The 17,675-nt window shown below is 52.1% G+C and overlaps 1 protein-coding gene across 1 annotated transcript; it reads left to right on the forward strand.

Annotated features, from left to right (window-relative positions):
* Positions 1-11,503: 11,503 nt before the first annotated feature.
* On the forward strand, positions 11,504-13,661 carry HOXB3 (homeobox B3). Its single transcript, XM_004377983.1, has 2 exons — positions 11,504-11,951; positions 12,811-13,661. The coding sequence occupies exons 1-2, from the start codon at positions 11,504-11,506 to the stop codon at positions 13,659-13,661; spliced, it is 1,299 nt and encodes a 432-aa protein (XP_004378040.1).
* The last annotated feature ends 4,014 nt before the right edge of the window (positions 13,662-17,675 follow it).

The following is a 17,675-nucleotide window of genomic DNA, read 5'->3' on the forward strand; positions in this document are numbered from 1 at the left end:
GCGGCGGAGCCCCAGCTGGGGCGGAGGGTTCTGGGCCTGGCAGTGGGCTTCCGCGCGCGCCCCGCGCCCCCGGCGCCTGGCGGCCCTCCGCTGCCCGCGCCCTAGCGGAAGACAGCACAGGTAAGTAAGTGTTGGGTGCGAAGTCGGGGCGCTCAGGGCCTTACTTGGGACGGAGAGAGGGGATGACTGAAACGCAATCCTCCCCTCTCTAGGCCTCTTTGCTGGACTAGGAAAGAGGCTGCCATCTGAATCGTGGAAGACAAAGATCAGAGCAATTTAGAGAAAGGAGACGGGGGTTGAGAGAGGGTAGAGGGATCCAGGGGTCTAGGGCGAGTGTGGAGGAACGTGGGGCTGTGTGTGTGGGTGTAGGGACAGGGACGCTGTTAGGGTATGGGAAGCTCTCCCTCTAAGAAAGGGTGTTAGAGGCCCCAGAGATTTTACCGGGGAGTTGGAAGCTGTGGGTTGGGAGGGGCATCTCCTGTGGAGGGTTGATGGGCCCTGCTCCCACCACCCAGCTGCCACCCTGGCCCAGTGCTTTAGCACCTAGCGGGTTATTTGAAGCCGAAACTACAAGGGGTTGCACTGAGGCTGGGTGTTAGGCCCAGAAGGTAGGAGTGGGGGTGATTTATGTCTTTGGAGAAGCTGTGTTTACTCCCTGCCTGCTCTGGAAACCAAAAACCAAACAGAGCAGCGACGGGAGAAGCCCCTCTCTTTGGAGTGGGAGGCCATGCCAGGTTGATGCGCTGGGATTTATTTTCCCAGATGTGGGGAGATGGTGGAAATGGTCCGTTTACAGGGGCAGGATGTGGTATGTCTGTGTGAGGTGTAAGGAGAGTATACAGGCATGCTTACTTGTAGGTGTGTTGGTGTGAGTGTGTCTGCACACTGGGGCGGGGGGCATGTGTGTGCATGGGTTGGGGTTTGCCTGGTGGTTTGCAGTGTCCCCCTGTGAGTGGGCACGTTGAGAGGCTGGGAGGGAGACTTTGTGTTCTTTGGTGCCGGTACTCTGGGATGTGGTGACTCTGGACACACTTCACTGCCCTGCACCCTCTCCTTGGGGGTAGTGTTCCTTCTGCTTGCGCTTTCCTTCCTCCCGTGGTCGCATGCAGCAGGGCCTGCTTGGCCTGGCCCCTGGCCCCTGGATCGTCTGCCCTTTCCTTGCGTGCTGTCTGCCCACGCTGCCTGGTCATCACTTTGAATTTTAACACTGCCGTGGGAGACTTAGGGATTAGTGAGCCTGCTTGGGTGGGCTGTGGAGAGGAGGAAAAGAGAAAAAGGGGTGAAGGGGGGAGATCAGTGGCTTGAGGCTGGGCCTTGATGGCTTGGGCTCCTCCATTACTGCTCGAATTCCCCGAAGTCTTTGCTGGGTAGGGGGACAAGTGAACACAAAGGCAAACAGAGCAAGGGAGTCATGCAGGATGATTGGAGGGGGGGGGTGGGAGAAAAACGTTTTGACTCTCAGATCCTTATTTCCTCAGGCCAACTGGTGGCTCTTGCATTTCTGTCCAGACGCCCAGCTTTGCCTGGAAATTGTTTTGCATTAAATTTTCTCAGCCGCAGAATTATCTTTCCTCGCCTCCAGCTAAACTTGCATTTTTCCACCAGACACTTGGGCCCCGCACCAATGAAATCTGAGAGGAAGCGGCTGGGCCCTAAGTGGCCGTAATTTAATTGATTTTATCATAAATCATCAACTTGATGAAGAACCCGAGGTTTCAGTGAAGTAAATTGATATTAATGGGAGTTTCTTGAAATGCAAACTCGCTGCATTGTTGGGCCATCTTGGGCTGAGGAGGTGAATTACATGTGTCCCAAGAGCAGAGTTGGGACCCTGAGCACAGCACAGCTTTGTGGGTAGGCAGAGCAACCTGCAGGTGCAGCTGCAGGCAGACTGCTTTCTGTGGGGAGCAAGGCAGAGAATTAAACTTTGTTGGGGAGGGAGCAGATCTGCCTCCCTCAACTCTGCTAACCATCTTGGAAATGCTGGTCTCCAACTGGGGGGAGGCAACTGGGGAGGCTGGTAGGTGTGTGGGCAGAGGTGGGGGTGGGGTGAGAAGAGCAGGCTGGTACAATGGGAGCATTGACTCTTGGTTAAATATTGCCAGGTTGAAGGCTTCCTCATTTAATTATATGAATTAATTATTTACTGCTTAGGTTGTTACATCCAAAAATAGCACTTTTGACGTGGTGACAAGGGTAGAAAACAACTCAACCCACACAGAGCGGAGCATTAAAAATCAGTGAGTCACACAGAGCCTCTGTGTGTATGTGTGTGTGTGTGTGTGTGTGTGTGTGTATGAATGAACTAGGAGTGGGGTTTGAGCTTAGTGGTGGTGCTGTAAGCATTTAAATCCTGGGAAGAAATAGTCTGTGTTTGGCTAGAATGGTGCCTGTTATTGTCTGAACTCTGTTTTTTACTGTTTACTGTCACTCACTTTTACATCTGCACGTAGAGGACCACAAACTGTCAGTCCAGGAAGGGACCTTAGAGATCTGGAGACCAACCCCTCCCTTCAACACATACCTGGCTTTTCAGAACGGGACACTGAGACCCAAAGAGTGCCCTGCCTCACATCACACAGCTGAACCTAAAATCTAAGTACCCCCCCCCCCCGATTCCTAAGTATGACTAGACAAAGAACTTCCCTGCTCTGGGACTCAGTTTCCTTGTCTGTAACAATGACAAGGTTGGACCGAACACTCCCAGGGTTCTCCCCACATCTGACCCATACTGTATATCCATCCTGTGTGCGACAGTGTGTCCTGGGGTTCTGGGGGCATCTGGGTATAGAAGTCACTGCATGTGTATTCGCAATATATATACATTTTGTTTATGCCCATGGTGGATGATTACTCAGAGTGGCTCTAGGAAATCCACTGGAAACTGGACCACTCCTCCTTCCAAAGGCATCCTCCTCAGCAGATGAGCCCAGGCCTAGAGCAATGGAGATAGAAAGGCAATGGAGAGGGCCTAGCTGGCTGGGCTGGGCTGGGATTGACATTTGGGGGTGGGGCTAAGGAAGAAGGAGCTCAGCCTCACTGAGCAAGTCTCTTTCCTTGACAGGCACTGACTGGGCCAAGGCTGGAGTTCTTCAGAATGCAGCTTTTGAGGTCCATCCTACCCCAGCTTACGGGCTGAATTATGGTTTCAAAGTTTAGAGTCTGTGACAGCAGTTTGCCCCTCAGCCCCACCCTGACCCCTAGGCTTCTGGGCCCTTTACTTCCGGGAAGGAGCAAGTCATTGCTGTACCAGGTCTCCTCCCAGGGCAGCCAGGACATAAATCCTGCAAGGTGGATGACCATCCCCCAACCCCACTCTTGCTCTTATTTTCCATCTCTCCCCGCACCTTTGGGGGAAGATAAAATTGAAAGGGTGGGGACTTCTCAATTGCATCGGACTGTTGGTGAGAAGGAGGATTTATTGTAGGATCAGGGCTATGAGGGAGGCCAGGAGAGGATGGGAGGTTTCCAGACTGCCTTGGGAAGTGTGATCTGGGATGTGAGTTCTGCTGGAAGAAGTGGGAAGAGATGAGAAACAACCTCATTTGGGGGTTCTGGAAATCAGAGGCTCTGGCCAGAGAATCCACTTCCTAAAGCTTGACTCCAAACCTTATTTTGAGAAAGAGAGAGAGAGAGAGAAAAAAAAAAAAAAAAAAAAAGAAGAGCTGGCTGGCCCAGACTCTGGCTCTGTCCCAGTTTGACTTTGGAGTTTTATATCTGGAGGCAATTCTGAAGGCCTTCCACTGATTGGTCGTTAATCCGGTGAGTTATTGTCTGCTAAACAGAGGTTACTGGGAGAGAGACATCCAATCTGTCAGAAGAGACCTGCACAGCTACTGGGTCCCTGTTCCTCTCTTGCCTGCTTCTTCCCTCCCTTCCCCCCAAAGCTGTCCAAGATTCATCCCTCGCCCTCTTGCCTTCTTGACTCTGCCCACCTTTGTCTCTTCGGTACCCGCGGGGGCGGGATTTGCCAGACCAGGGCTCGAGCTTCTAAATGAGACAGACTCGAGTTAGAATCTGCTCGTTCGCCAATAGGGTGCCCGCCTGCCTGTCGTTACTGTCTTATTGCTGCAGCACCGCCATCCCCTCTTTAGCCCGTCCAGGTGGCCTGCATGGTCACCCGAGTAGACTTTGCAGACCCTCGTGGCTGCCCTGTTTTTTCCTATCTCCCGTAATCGGACTCGGCCCAGGAGAGGGTGAGCGCCCACACACCTGGGGTGGGGTAGGGAGAGTACAGCTAGAATTTTTTCTTTTTTATCCAACCATAGCAGCCTTTTTCTTCTTTCAGTCTCCACTTCTGCTGAGCCGGGTCTATGCGGGCCTCCGCAGAGGCAAGAAGATCTCCTTCCCCGGTCCCTTTGTTCCCTATCCGCTCCAGCACGTCAGAGAGGTGGGGGTTGGGGATCCAAACGCCAAGAGCTGTCCTCATTAGCAATTCCCACTTTACAACCTCCAGCTTTGAAATCTTTATTAATATTTAAGAGGAAATGGAGATTCGGGTGCGTGTGTGAACTTTACAGGGCTCTGCCGTAGCCAGAAAGTTGGTAGCGAAACTGGAAAGGAGTGTGGGGCCAGGAACCCAGACAAGATCAGAAAGGAAAAAAAAAATCATTAAACGCTTCGCCCCAAACCTCCAAGTCCCAGGCGGGCCTGGCGCTTTTGCGCTGGTGGAACCGGGGCAGGATCATGGGCCGCCCCAAGGCTGGGGTACAGGGTCAGAAATCCTTTTAAAGGAGCCAGCTGTTTTGCCCTTATCGAGAACTTTCCTTTGCTCTTTGATGGATTCTTTTTTGGGGGGAGGAGGAACACGCGTGATCCCACCAAGGCCCGGAAGGTTGGGCGTCCAGTGATTACTCGAGAGAGTTTAGAGCGCTCCTTGTTCCCGGGGTTCTGACCAGGAGTGGGAGAAGGGAGAGGGGCGAGTGCCCCGGCTCTATGGAGACTGAATCCAAGAGGAAAGGACGTCTACCAAAGGGGTCGTCTTCTCTAATCGTTATTATTAATTTTTCCCTTTGTTATTCTACGCTAATGTCTCTGTCTCAATCTTTCTCTTTCAATCTCTCTCTGTCTCACACACAGAGTACATTGCCCAAGTTTCCTTCCCTGGATCCAGGAAGAAATTGTTACCTCCTCTTTTCTATCTCTGGTATGCCCCTAAATCATCACTTTACTGTAAGGGGTGATAAACTTCACTCTTTTCTCTTCGCCTCTCTCCCTGGACGCCAGAGTCTTCCCTCAGACCCCTTTGGTGTGCGCCAGCTACTCATTACCCCACCTTTCCTGTGAAGTTTGGAAGGACCCTAACCCTCAGCAGGACCTCAAATGAAATGGGCACCCTGGGGGCTGCCTGCTCTACCATCCAGCCCTCAGCCTCCCAGCCCCAATTAGGGGCAACTGGGCAGTCCGAAATCTCTGAGAAGGGAAGAAGGAAGGAAAGAAAGAAATCAAATTGGGATCTAGTTGCCTGCCAAGTGTTTCAGATAGGCTCTGTTCTCCAGAGTTAAGAAGCCCTACTCCATCTCCTACCGCATTTGGGGGTGCATATCCTCTGAAAATTTTCTTCAGGTTAGTTTTCTTTCTTCCCAGTCCTCCTTTTTACTCCCACCCCATTGTGCCCAACGCCTTGCGTAGCCAGAAGGGACTAAATGGAGTTGAAGCGGCTCCAGGAGGGGTGGGGTCTGCCGTTGTCTCTGGAAAACTCCTCCACCCTCAGCTCAGCCACAAGCCCGCTCCTCCTGAGGCCCCATCTTGAAGACCCACAGCTGACTGGTTGCCCTCTGGGCTTTCTTTTTATTCCTCAAGGCAAATCTGTGCATCTCCCCACCCCCCACGCTGACGCCTGCAAGCAACCAGGTTCTCCTCTTCTCTCGATTTTACTGTGACCTTTTTTCAGCCAGTGGTAGCAACAGCCAGGAGAGCTGGAAGGTTAGAGGTACATTCTTGACTTTTTTTATTTTGGGGAGTGAGAGAAGAAACCCAAAAGTGCTAGTTCCCCTAAGCCACTGGAAGCTTTCCTGGCCTGAGTCCCCCACCCACCTGGTCCAAAGCTACATGGTCTAACTAACCCTTATGTCTCTAACCGAGGTCTGGAGATCTCAGGACAGACTCCTTGCAGCCACACGCTCAGGCAGCCCTAAAAGCTCTCTATGGGGTTCAAGTACTGAGGCTGCCTGGGCATTTTTTTTCTCTTGGTATTACTAGTAAACACAAAAAAAATGGCTCCCATCCTCCATCCCCATCTCTTCTTCCCCCTTCCCCTCAGCTACCAACTCTCTGGGCAGGCAGTAGGATCCTCTTCAGCTCTGCATGCGGTTCCTGTTGCTGGAGGGTAGGGAGGCCAAAGAGTACTCTGTTCAGCAGGGCCCCAGGAAACCGGCTCCTCCAGCCCATCCAGCCTGGCCCAGGGGCCCTGGAAGACACCGGAGTGGGAGGTCGGGTACCACTCTCTGTGAGAATAGGACGCTTTCTCAGCCCAAAGCAGAGGCTGTGAGTGAGGATCAAGAGGGCATGAGGGAAGCTTTGCCAGCCAGACACAGCCAACCTCTCCTAGAGGGGAAACAATAGCTGGAAACCATCTCACCTTTGTTCTCCCCGGCCCCATCTCCTCTCCTGGTGCATCCAGATGGGAGAAGGCAAAAGCCAGGCAAGTATCCTAATCTGGAAATCACAGGGTAGTGGCTGGCTCTATCTACACCAGGTTAACAGAACCAGTTTCCCCAGCTGTCTTTGTAAAAATGAGAGACTGTCTGCCTTCTATTTCATCCCCTAAGCCCCGAGTCAGCAGTTAGGCAGAGCTGCAAACACTCGTGCTTTTGGACATGTCCTGTGATTTTTTTTTTTTTTTGTCCTTTTCCTCTGTTGGGAAAGGCTCTTCCCCACCCCCACCCCAGATCTGCAGACACGTACATTCTTAGCTCCTGTCTTCCGCCTACAGGCCTCCTCTTTGGCTTTTCCTGCCCTTCTCAAACACACCCTTAAAAAAGTTCAGCTTTTGTAGCCTTCCTCACTTGTGCCAAGAATCATAAATCTTGCAGAGCTGAGAGAAACAAACAGGTTTGTTCTGAATAATAATAATAACTATTCTCCATCTCTTCCGCTAGTGCAATCTCTCCTAAGTCATTTCACTAGCTCTTCTCGTCTTCTTAGAAGTACAAATGTCTTTATCACCTCTTAGCCCCTTCTGCCTCTGGAGGTGAGAATCTTAACAAAAACTTCTCCATGAAGTTCCCATGGCCCTCTACTGCCAGTCGCATCTGGCACTCAACCTAAATACAGGGTCCTCCTTTTGTCACCCTCTCCTCAATCTCCCCTCCCTTGCAAAATGTTTTAGGTTTTTAAAATCATCACTCACCGCTTGTTGTCTGTTCTGGGGGCGGGGAGGGGTGATGTTAAAATAAAGTTTTAAAAAGTCTGGCTTTACCCCCTCCCGGAGTTGGAGATTCAGCCTGGAGATTTGGGAGGAGAGAGGAGGAATAGAGCGTGTGGGGGAGAGAAGAAGCGGAGACTCGGAGGGAACCACAGCCAGAAGGAGGGAGACCCAGCCACCAGTCCCGGAGGAGTGAAACTACTTTTTAAAAAAGTCCTGGCGTTCTACTGCGAATGAACGCAGAGGGGCACCCAGCACCCCCACCCCCAGGCAGGCCAGCGCCTTTGACAGGGCCTCCCAATGCCACTTCTCAAATTAGCATAATGGTTTACTAGTGTGTGGGAGGGGGAGCTGTGAACTCCGTCAGCTTTGCCTTGCCTTTGCTCTCCCCCTCCTCCCCCCCCAAAATTTTGATTTAAAAATTTACCTGTTCTTTAAAAAAAAAAAAAAAAAAAAAAAAAAAGACCCTCTACTTTCCTTCTTTTCTCGCTTTTTTTTGGGAGAGGGGAATATTTTAAAATCCGCCCCCCCATCACCACCGTCACCTTCCTTCCTAATCAGACATCTAAGCTTGCTAAAGGGGGAGAGGTGGGTGTGTGTGTAAGCTTGTGAGTGAGTGAGTGTGTGTGTGTGTGTGTGTGTGTGTGTGGTTTTTTTTTTTTTTCCCTGTGCAAAAGCAGAGGCCATTGTTACGGAGAGTAGGGCGTACCAGTCTTATAGGGCAACCACACTGTGGCGGCTTGGCCGTTCGGGAGCTTGAAGCTGGATTCTCCGCGAGCTGAGCAGCCGGAGCACCTTTCCGCTCTTCTTCTATTTTTTTCCCGCTCCCCCACCCCCTCCCTCCTGCGCACCCCGGCTCCTAAGCTGAGCGAATTGAAGCGGACGCCGCGCGGCTCCTCCGGCCGCTCTGCCCCTCAGGCTCCCCAGCCGGGGTGGCTATTGGGGTGGGGGGGGGGCGACGCAGCTTTAAACAGTGGTCTTTTTTTCCTTTGCCTTCAAGGAGGGGAGATTTCTCGCCTGCCGCTCGCGCTGGGGCTCGATGTGAATATATATTATGTCTGCCTGTTCTCCCCTCGTCGGTGGCTAAGGTAAGCTGGACTGAAATAGGCTATCAGTTTGTGAATGGCGGAGAGTATGTCTCAATGATTTATGGCCCATATGACTCCAATCTCGGTTCAAGAAGAGTTCACAAGCTTTAAGCTTCCTTCCACGCAGCGACTCTCTCTCTCCCTCCCTCCCTCCCTCCCTCTCTCTCTCTCTCTCTCTCTCTCTCTCTTCCTACTTCTCTCCTTTTCTCCCTCTTTTCTTTCAGCAACCAGATTCAGGGTTGAATTATCACCCCCGCCCCGGCTGCAAAGAAGAGCCTAACCTTTCTCTGTCTTCCTTTCCTGTCCTTTTATTTTTCTTCCTTCCATTAATATTTTTAGATCCTGGAAGGTGGCCTGTCCCCTCGCCTGGGGCTTCCTCAGCTATTGTTACCCTCCCCCGGCTCTTACCGGGGGTGTGCCTGGCGAGGTGGGGTTCTTGCGGGGGAGCTCACCTCTTTTCTCCAGCGAGACCCTGGGGGGAAGCCGGGAGCCACCATCTCCCTCCCTCTCTCCAGACGAGCCATATGGAGCCCGAATTTTTCCAACATGGAGGCAAGGCAAATAGACACGTTTGGCTTGGTAGAGCTGCTCCCCACCCCCTCTTCTGGATCCCCAGTTCTGTGATCCCCTCGGCACCTTTCCCTTTTCTCACTGTCGCATCAGCCAGGCCCCGGCGCCCACCGGCCCACACCATGTCCAGGCAAAGTCCCGGAGCGGAGTTGCTAAGGCACCTTTTAATTCGGTTACCTTCGGCGCCCAAACTTCCTGCCGCCTGCGGGGCTCAGTCCTCCGCCGGCCCGGTGCGCTTGGAACCCGCCGCCGCTAAGCTTCTTGGCGTCCCGATCGTTTTCTCTTCGCCTCCTTGGGCCAGCGTCGGGGGCTCTGGTAGCTCGTCGCCAGCCACCGCGGCAGCAGCGGCCGAGACAGCCCGGCGGCGGCAGCCAGGGGCTAGCCCCGTCCACAAACCTTCCTGGCCCTGTCTCGCCGCTGGCGGAGGCTCCGTTCTTTCCTATCAAGTCTCTGGCTCCTTTGGTTCCCACTCTCGCCTGGCCTCGGTCCTGAGATGGTTTGGGGTTTATTGCAGGGGGGAGCGACAGAGATTTCAGCCCCAGGCGTCTAGTCAAATTATTGTTTTATTATCATCATCATCATCATTATTGCTGTAACAATCATCTAGACTAAATAAAGCTAGGGCCCAGCCAGCCAACCCCCTCCAATGTTTTTATTTCATTCTCTTCTCTATCTATTAATAACAAACTCAATTGATGCCTGTTAATTAATTCCCCCTTCAGCCAGGGCTGCTTGGAAGCTAATTTTGGTTAAATCATCAGAGGCTAATGGTAATAATAATAAAAGGATTGGGTCAGCCTGGTCAACTGAACTCCAGTTCTCCCTGGAAGGACCTGCTGCTTTGCAGACCCGTGTGTATTTCCCAGAAACAAATTCTTCCCAGAAACCAGTCGGAACTCAGGGCTACCCAGCTCCCTTTTGAGTATAAATCTGTGCCCGTGAAGAAGCGGATTTATGTGTGGGAGGTAGTTCCTTCACCTGCACTCCTTTAATTTTATTTTTCTATTTTTAGTTTTCTTTGAAGTTGACCAGCTGGGCTGAGTGAGATTTAAGTATTCCAAACACACGTCAGAAAAGAGGATCAGTGTGGTGGTGAGGGGTTGGGGAAAACCGAGTGAAAAAAGCTTCAGAACAATACACAAAATCCTGTGATAGCTTGAATCTTTATTTTCCCAGCACAGTTTTTAAAAAACTGCACAAAAATAGTGATTGTATGAATTTTTGCCTTGGAGGACCTCAGTAAACAGGGGTATCCTCTATTTTCAGCCCAGAGAATAATATTGTTCAAATTGTTTTGTTGATTTTTTTTCCTAGGGAATAATATTGTCTTAAAAAGCACTTTCTCCGCCTCTTGGTAGAAAAATCCAGCAATTATGCATACAATTCATCTTTCTTTCTTCTTTTGGAGAATCCTAAGAAAACAGATTGTCAAGGAAAGGGTGGGAAAAAAATGAAGTCAGCTGGAAAAAAATTTAAAAAAAGGAAGGGAGTGACTTGGACCAAATGGTCACAGCATCAACCGGCCAGGCCAGGGAAAGTGAAAGAATCTAGCTCCATTTGGGGGCCCCATGGGGGCTGCTGGCTGCTGGGGGCCCAGGCTTAGCTAAGCTGAATCCGACTGGAGGCGGTGTTACCTGCAGCAGGGCCATGGAGACCTGGTTTTGCTGGCTCTGGAGGTTAAAAATCTTCAGGAAGTTGCTAGGTCAGGCTGTTGTTGTTGTCTTGTGAGGTGGGAAGGGAGGAAGAGGATCCTTCACAGAAGGTCCCCTGCTGAACTTGCTGCTCCCTCTTGTCTCTTTCGGAAGTAGTCCTTTGCTTGCCTTCTAGGCTGGACTCTGCTTGGGTGAAAGAGAGCTAGATGGACCTGAGAGAAGCAAAGAAGCAGGAGGCAGAGAGGCCTCCCAGCTTGGAGAAGAGTGTTGATGACGCTTTTATTTTGGAGTCTCCTAGTACCCCCCCCCCTTTAGACCACCCTATCCCAGAGTTGGGGGGAGGGAGGGAGGAGGAGAGAGGTCAGGGGCTAGTATTCAGGCAAAAGAGAAGCAATGGCCCTTTTGGTAGTTAAGATTCTGCACCGAGGCGGTCCTTAAAGGAGTATCATCCTTATTTTGTAAGTGGAAATGAAAACCGTTGGGCTTTTTTATTTAAAATTCAAGCATTCAAATAAGGTAAATCCATTTCAGGGCAGGAGAGTAGCCTCAGCATCTGCTTTGGAGATGCTGGGGTGGGGGAGAAGAAAAAAAACTATTGATGTCAGTTCCCTTTTCAGTTCCTAAGATGGATTCGCGCCCCAGTCCTCTTCTCCCCCTTGTGTCTCTTCTGTCACCCCACAGGTCAGCCGCTTGGAACAGACTCTGGGAGGAGGGGGGCCGAGGGGGGGGGGTCCGGCCTGTCACGTGACCCCCAGGGGTGCCAATGTCCTGTGTGAGGGTATCAGGCCCTTGCAAGTTGCTACCCACTGCCCGGGCCTCGCCCAGCGATGCAGAAAACCACCTACTACGACAACACGGCAGCTGCGCTCTTCGGAGGCTACTCCTCATACTCTGGCAGCAATGGCTTTGGCTACGACGGCCCCCCACAGCCCCCCTTTCAAGTGGCCACGCACCTGGAGGGCGACTATCAGCGCTCCGCGTGCTCGCTGCAGCCCCTGGGCAACGCCACCCCGCATGCCAAGAGCAAGGAGCTCAATGGCAGCTGCATGAGGCCCGGTCTGGCCCCTGACCCCCTGCCAGCCCCGCCCGGCTCACCCCCGCCCAGCGCAGCACCTACCAGTACCGCTAGCAACAGCAGTAATGCCGGCGGGCCCAGCAAAAGCGGCCCCCCCAAGTGCGGCCCCGGCTCCAACTCCACCCTCACCAAACAGATATTCCCCTGGATGAAAGAGTCGAGGCAAACGTCCAAGCTGAAAAACAGCTCCCCCGGCACAGGTACCAGTTCTCTGACTTCCTCTTCGTCAGCTTTTGTCGGGTCAGGAATGTCACTGTTATTGTAGCATCCAGCTCCTCGGCGCCCACGCGGCGGCCTGGGGTGCAGGGCTGGGAGCAATGTCAGGTGGTGGCGTCAGCGAAGCATTTCCCTTACCCCCACCACCTGATGACCCCTGAGCCCATCAACACCCTCTCCTCCCAGCCACCTCCCACCCAGCTTCTGAGGGCTCCGGGAGGCCTGGCATCGGCCTCGGAGCCTTTGGCAAGGCCGCAGAACCAAGAGGCGCTGCCAGAAAGACGCAGTTCGTCAACGATTGATTATTATTAAGAATGATTACTACGAGTATTAATCACAATCGCCCAAGCGGCCCCGGGGTCCCGGCCTCTAGGCAAGGTGGCACCTTCGTACCACACCTCTGGGCTCTGCCTAAGAGTGTCCAGATTCCCCCAAGGGTTCTCCTTAGCCACCCATCTACCCCCCAAGGATGGGGGAGGCGGTGTGTCTTCCAGACCTGGAAGTGGGGATAAGGGGGAGAAAGCGCGCGAGAAAATACAGCCCTCAATAAATGGCCATGCAGCTCTGTCTGCGTGACATGATCAAATTTTCATAAGCTGGGGCAGCGAGAGGAGAACAGGTCTCTTAATAAATGCCACTATTATAGAGTGTCCGCTAATACGACGGGCGGGGGGAGGGGTGTGATAGGCTGAGAGGAGGCGGGGACGGAAAGGGGAGGGCGGCGGGTGCTCCGAGTCCAGGCCTGGATTTATTAAGAAACGATGCATTCAATTTCGGCGTGTTCAGTAATTATCTTTTATTTCATTTTCTCCCCTTCCCACCCCTCCCGCTCGGATCCGGCAGAGGGCTGCGGCGGTGGCGGCGGCGGCGGCGGCGGTGGAGGAGGAGGAGGAGGTAGTGGCGGCGGGGGTGGCGGCGGCAGCGGGGGAGGGGACAAGAGCCCCCCAGGGTCGGCGGCGTCCAAGCGGGCGCGGACGGCGTACACCAGTGCGCAGCTGGTGGAGCTGGAGAAGGAGTTCCACTTCAATCGCTACCTGTGCCGGCCGCGCCGCGTGGAGATGGCCAACCTGCTGAACCTCAGCGAGCGCCAGATCAAGATCTGGTTCCAGAACCGGCGCATGAAGTACAAGAAGGACCAGAAGGCCAAGGGGCTGGCCTCGTCATCCGGAGGCCCGTCCCCCGCCGGCAGCCCCCCGCAGCCCATGCAGTCCACCGCCGGCTTCATGAACGCCTTACACTCCATGACTCCGAGCTACGAGAGCCCATCCCCGCCCGCCTTCGGCAAAGCCCACCAGAATGCCTACGCGCTGCCCTCCAATTACCAGCCCCCTCTCAAAGGCTGTGGCGCCCCGCAGAAGTACCCCCAGACCCCGGCACCAGACTATGAACCCCACGTCCTCCAAGCCAACGGGGGCGCGTACGGGACGCCCATCACGCAGGGCAGCCCGGTGTACGTGGGCGGGGGCGGCTACGCGGATCCGCTGCCGCCCCCTGCCGGCCCCTCCCTCTACGGCCTCAACCACCTTTCCCACCACCCGTCGGGGAACCTGGACTACAACGGGGCGCCCCCTATGGCCCCCAGCCAGCACCACGGACCCTGCGACCCCCACCCCACCTACACAGACCTCTCCTCTCACCACGCGCCTCCTCCTCAGGGTAGAATCCAAGAAGCGCCCAAACTAACACACCTGTGAAGGAAGAGGGAGGACGGAGGGGCGAGGTGATGGGGTGAGGGGGAGAGCCGGTTGGGCTAAGGAGCTCTGGAGGGCAGCCCTGGAGGTCTGAAAGAGGAGGCAGGGAGGCAATAGTGAGGCTCCGTAGGAAGAACGGGGCCTGAGCCCCATCCCCTCCCCCTGGTCTGAGAAGTTGCTTTTCAGTCCTCTAGCCCCTTGTTCCATCTGCCTGCCAACCCATCGGAAAGGAATCCACAGCAGATTGGAGATGACCCCATCAACCCCAGGGCTTCCACACTACCAGTTGGAATTCCACTGGGGCGTGGGGTAAAGGAAGAGGAAGAGGAGTTAGGAGAACAAGGCAGAGAAGCACATTTTAAAAAACAGACAAGATGGCTAGGCCATCACCAACCGACTGACTTACCTTCCATCTCTGTGGGCAATTCCCCCAAACTTTGACTTTTTTCTCTCAATTATCTTTAAAAACAAAACAGAACACATTTTAAACCCAAGGGCACAAAACACCCTCCCCTCCCACTTTCCAGAGGCCTCAAGTTTGCTCCCATCTATTTGAGGTTTATTGGGGCACCCCCTCCATTTCTAGCCCCGTATTTCTGCTTCAGGACATTATTACCTACACCCCACACCGTTGATTACAGTTTTCAGAGGGCTCAGGGATGGTGAGAGATCCTGAAAGTCAGAGCTGCCTGTATTATAGATATATATATTTTTTTCTTTTACATGAAAGTTAGGAGGTAGGCAAGTTGTCAAGACTGAAGCCTTGCCCGTTCTGCCACCTCCTGTGTCGGCTCCGGGTCCATCCCCCTCTCTCCACAGAAAGCAATCAGCGACAGGAGGTTCTACACTTTTTCTTTTCTTCTGTTACTCTCTTGACTTAACGTGAAAACAGGGTATATTTGAACAAACTGTCTGTCCCAGGCAGGGGCTGCAGCTTGGCCTGTGAGCCTTGCTCAGCCTCCTGACCGGACACTTTTGTTGCACTTAGAGTTTACATTTTAACGGATATAAAAACAACTGTGAGAGATGCCTGGGCCTGCAGGAGTCCAGCATTGCTCAAAAAGCGTGTGTTCTAGTGAACATTTTCATATATATTTATTGGTTATAGCCTGTTAAAATATTTTCTTTTTGTATTATTTATCCCCCTACATTATGTATTTATGAGGGAAAAAAGAAAAAAAAGTACTTTTTTAGTATTTACTTGTTATAAAGGACATTGTGTTTCCCGTCATGTAAAACCAGCTATTTTAGTTATTATTGTACTCTAGAAAAGAGCTGTAGATTTATGTTAAACTCGTACTTATGAGCAATTGTAATTAGTTTAAAAGGCATGAACTCAGCTCCTAATCGTCACTGTATAGTCCTGAATTTGTAGAATTAGAGATATTCCCTCTTGGAACTTTCTTTGTTCTTCGTAGTTACTTTTTTCCTCACTTAAAAGGGTTGTCTGTCGAACAATTCTTGAATAAACTTTCTGTTATCAATTTTATCTTGTCTAGTGGTCCAATTTAACTAGCAGATCCAGGCTGCTCTCTGCCCAATTTTCCCTAAGGAAAGGACATTGAAAGACCCTATGCTGGCCTTTTTGTCCGCCGCTCAGGCCCTACTTCCCCTTTTCTGTGTCTCAGGTTTAAATCCAGTTTTCCTGACTCACACTAGCCTGGAACACTCTGCCAACTTCTTTAGCTAAGGTTTAAGTCACAAGTTGGGAGGGAGGCTCTTGGGCGCTCTCTGTAGGTATTTCTGTTCGGCCCCTTTGCCTCTCAGTTTCTCTCACTGACCTTTTGTCTGTTCCTCCTTTGGCCACTATCTCCGTGCTTCTCCCCCCACCCCTGACCCCAAACAACAACAAAAAATCTGGCGGGTTGCTGTCTCTTCCTAAACTTCACAGTCCTCTTCCGGAGCTACAAAGAAGCCGTCACGTGACCCGAAGCCCAACCACCATTGGGTCTAAAATGAAAACAAAGGAAAATGATTAATCTAAAAAAAAAAAAAAATCGTAGGCCTAGACTTCTCAGGTCAAACCTTAAAACTAAAGTGAAATTAAATCACTAAATAAAACTTGGGGCGAAGGGAGAGGAGACACATTCGATTTCCCCCGCCAGAGAAATGAGAGAGGAGGAAGCTGTTAGATCCAAACGTAAATAAAATGGTCCCCAGGCTAATGTGCGGCTCTGTTTCCACAATCCTTGGGAAAACTTCATTTCTTAGTTGTGGTTCCATAAAAGTTTTATCACATTGGAGCGAGGATAGAGACGGTCCGTCAAAGATGAAATGTCACCGCCTCGTCCCTGGAGCCGATAAGAGCGAGGAGACAGGGTGGCTGAAATATGGAGCTAATTCGTTGAAAGAGAAGCGATGGCTGCCTGCTGAAGGGTTGCGTAATTCTAATTGTAAGCGATGCACCCGCTTTGCTTCATTAGGAGCATATATTTGGTGGTAGTGATGGGAGGGGGTGTTGAGAATCGTTCCCGGCCCTCAGCCTCCGAGAGCTGATTTTCATTTTTATGTTGCATCCTGGCAGTCCAAGGTTAGTAATTACAGTCTTTATGCAACAATAAATAACAGTAAAAAAGCAACCTGAATTCTACACCCTCCACCCCCACCCCCTGTCGCCACCAAGTAGGATTTTCACCGGACTCACGCATCCAAGCAGCAAACAATTTAGCGCTGGGTCAGACTATAATTTAAAGGCATAAGAGTGTGCAAAGTTTGACTGAGATCAAATAACGCTCAAGGGTTTTCTTTCTTTCTTTCTTTCCCTCTCTCTTTCTCTACCCTGAATAACATTTTCTGGATGATGTAACTAGATGAAGCGCCATGTTTGACTCTGCGGGTGAGGTGGATTGATTATTTGTCTAGCAAAAGAGAGGCAGGCAAAGAGGAAGAATTTAGCTCGAGTTTGAAAACCAGAGCGTTGGCCTAAAGCTGGAATAGCAGGGCCGACGTGGCTTGGTGTCCCTGTGTACTTCTCTCTGACAGATTCCAGGCTCTCGATTAAGCAGCCAAAGATGTGGGTAAAATATCCAGGCTGTAACATTTGCAGCACAGCAAGGGGGAGGGAACAAGGGAGCGACATCTCTAGGAAGGAGGTCTCTCTTGGCCCCTTTTAACACCCAAGTTTTCTGTTGTTCTCTAATCTGGCTGTAAAATCTGTCAGCAAGGGTTAGAGAGAGCTGTATTTTCTGCAAGGACAGTCTAGGCTGGCCGGAGCTGCCAAGACAAGTGCTCAACTCTGCAGCCAGCTGAGCGAGTCTGTTAAAACTCGCAGGGCTTCTCAAGGGGGTGGCCAGAGAGGGAACCCCCACTTAGGCCTCATTTCACAGCTTCCAGACAGTTACTATTCAACCACTCCCCCACACACACCCCCAGAAAATCCGCAAATGGCAAAAGTGGGTTTCTTTGGAGCCAGATTGAACAAACCATTTCTGACCAGTTTGCCCAGTTCTGAGCCCTCCAGAGCCTGCCTCCCCTGCCCCTGCAGCCCCCACCTCCAACTCCCTTTTCTCCATCCTGGCTCCCTTCCACCCCCATCCTTCTCCTCAGACTTCTCCGTCCTTTTTAAATACTCACCACCACCCACGCGGATGTTACATTGACAGAAACTTTCTAGTTCCAGCGCCCGGCTGAGCTGCCATTTCTTTGCTAACCAGCCTTCTCCTCCTGGCTGGGCAGCAGAGTGAGGAGGGGGAGGGGAGGCCAGAGCCGTGGGAGTCCTCCAGACAAACTTTCCACCCAACTTAGGGCCCTTCCCTCTGTCCCCATTTCCCATCTGTTTCCCTGCTCTCCCAGAATCACCTTTCTCTTTTGCTAACCGCCCCCCCACCCCGGCCTTTTTAAGGGATGTAGAGTTTGGGCTGTTCCCTCTGCTTTCCCAAAGAGCCAAATTCTTTGATGCAATCGGAGGGAGCTGTCAGGGGGCTAAGATTGATCGCCTCATCTCCTCTCGGTCCTTCTGACCCACTTATTTAAAAATCTTCCCCCAGATCGACTTTTCATTTTCTGCTTTGAGGTCTA

Source organism: Trichechus manatus, unplaced genomic scaffold, assembly GCF_000243295.1.
Source record: "Trichechus manatus latirostris isolate Lorelei unplaced genomic scaffold, TriManLat1.0 scaffold00054, whole genome shotgun sequence".
Taxonomy (NCBI): domain Eukaryota; kingdom Metazoa; phylum Chordata; class Mammalia; order Sirenia; family Trichechidae; genus Trichechus; species Trichechus manatus.

Bases quoted from the DNA above. Each gene is read 5' to 3' on its own strand.
- HOXB3 (XM_004377983.1), top strand. From the start codon at position 11,504: ATGCAGAAAACCACCTACTACGACAACACGGCAGCTGCGCTCTTCGGA. The intron at 11,952-12,810 runs GTACCAGTTCTC...CGGATCCGGCAG, and splicing joins AAACAGCTCCCCCGGCACAG to AGGGCTGCGGCGGTGGCGGC.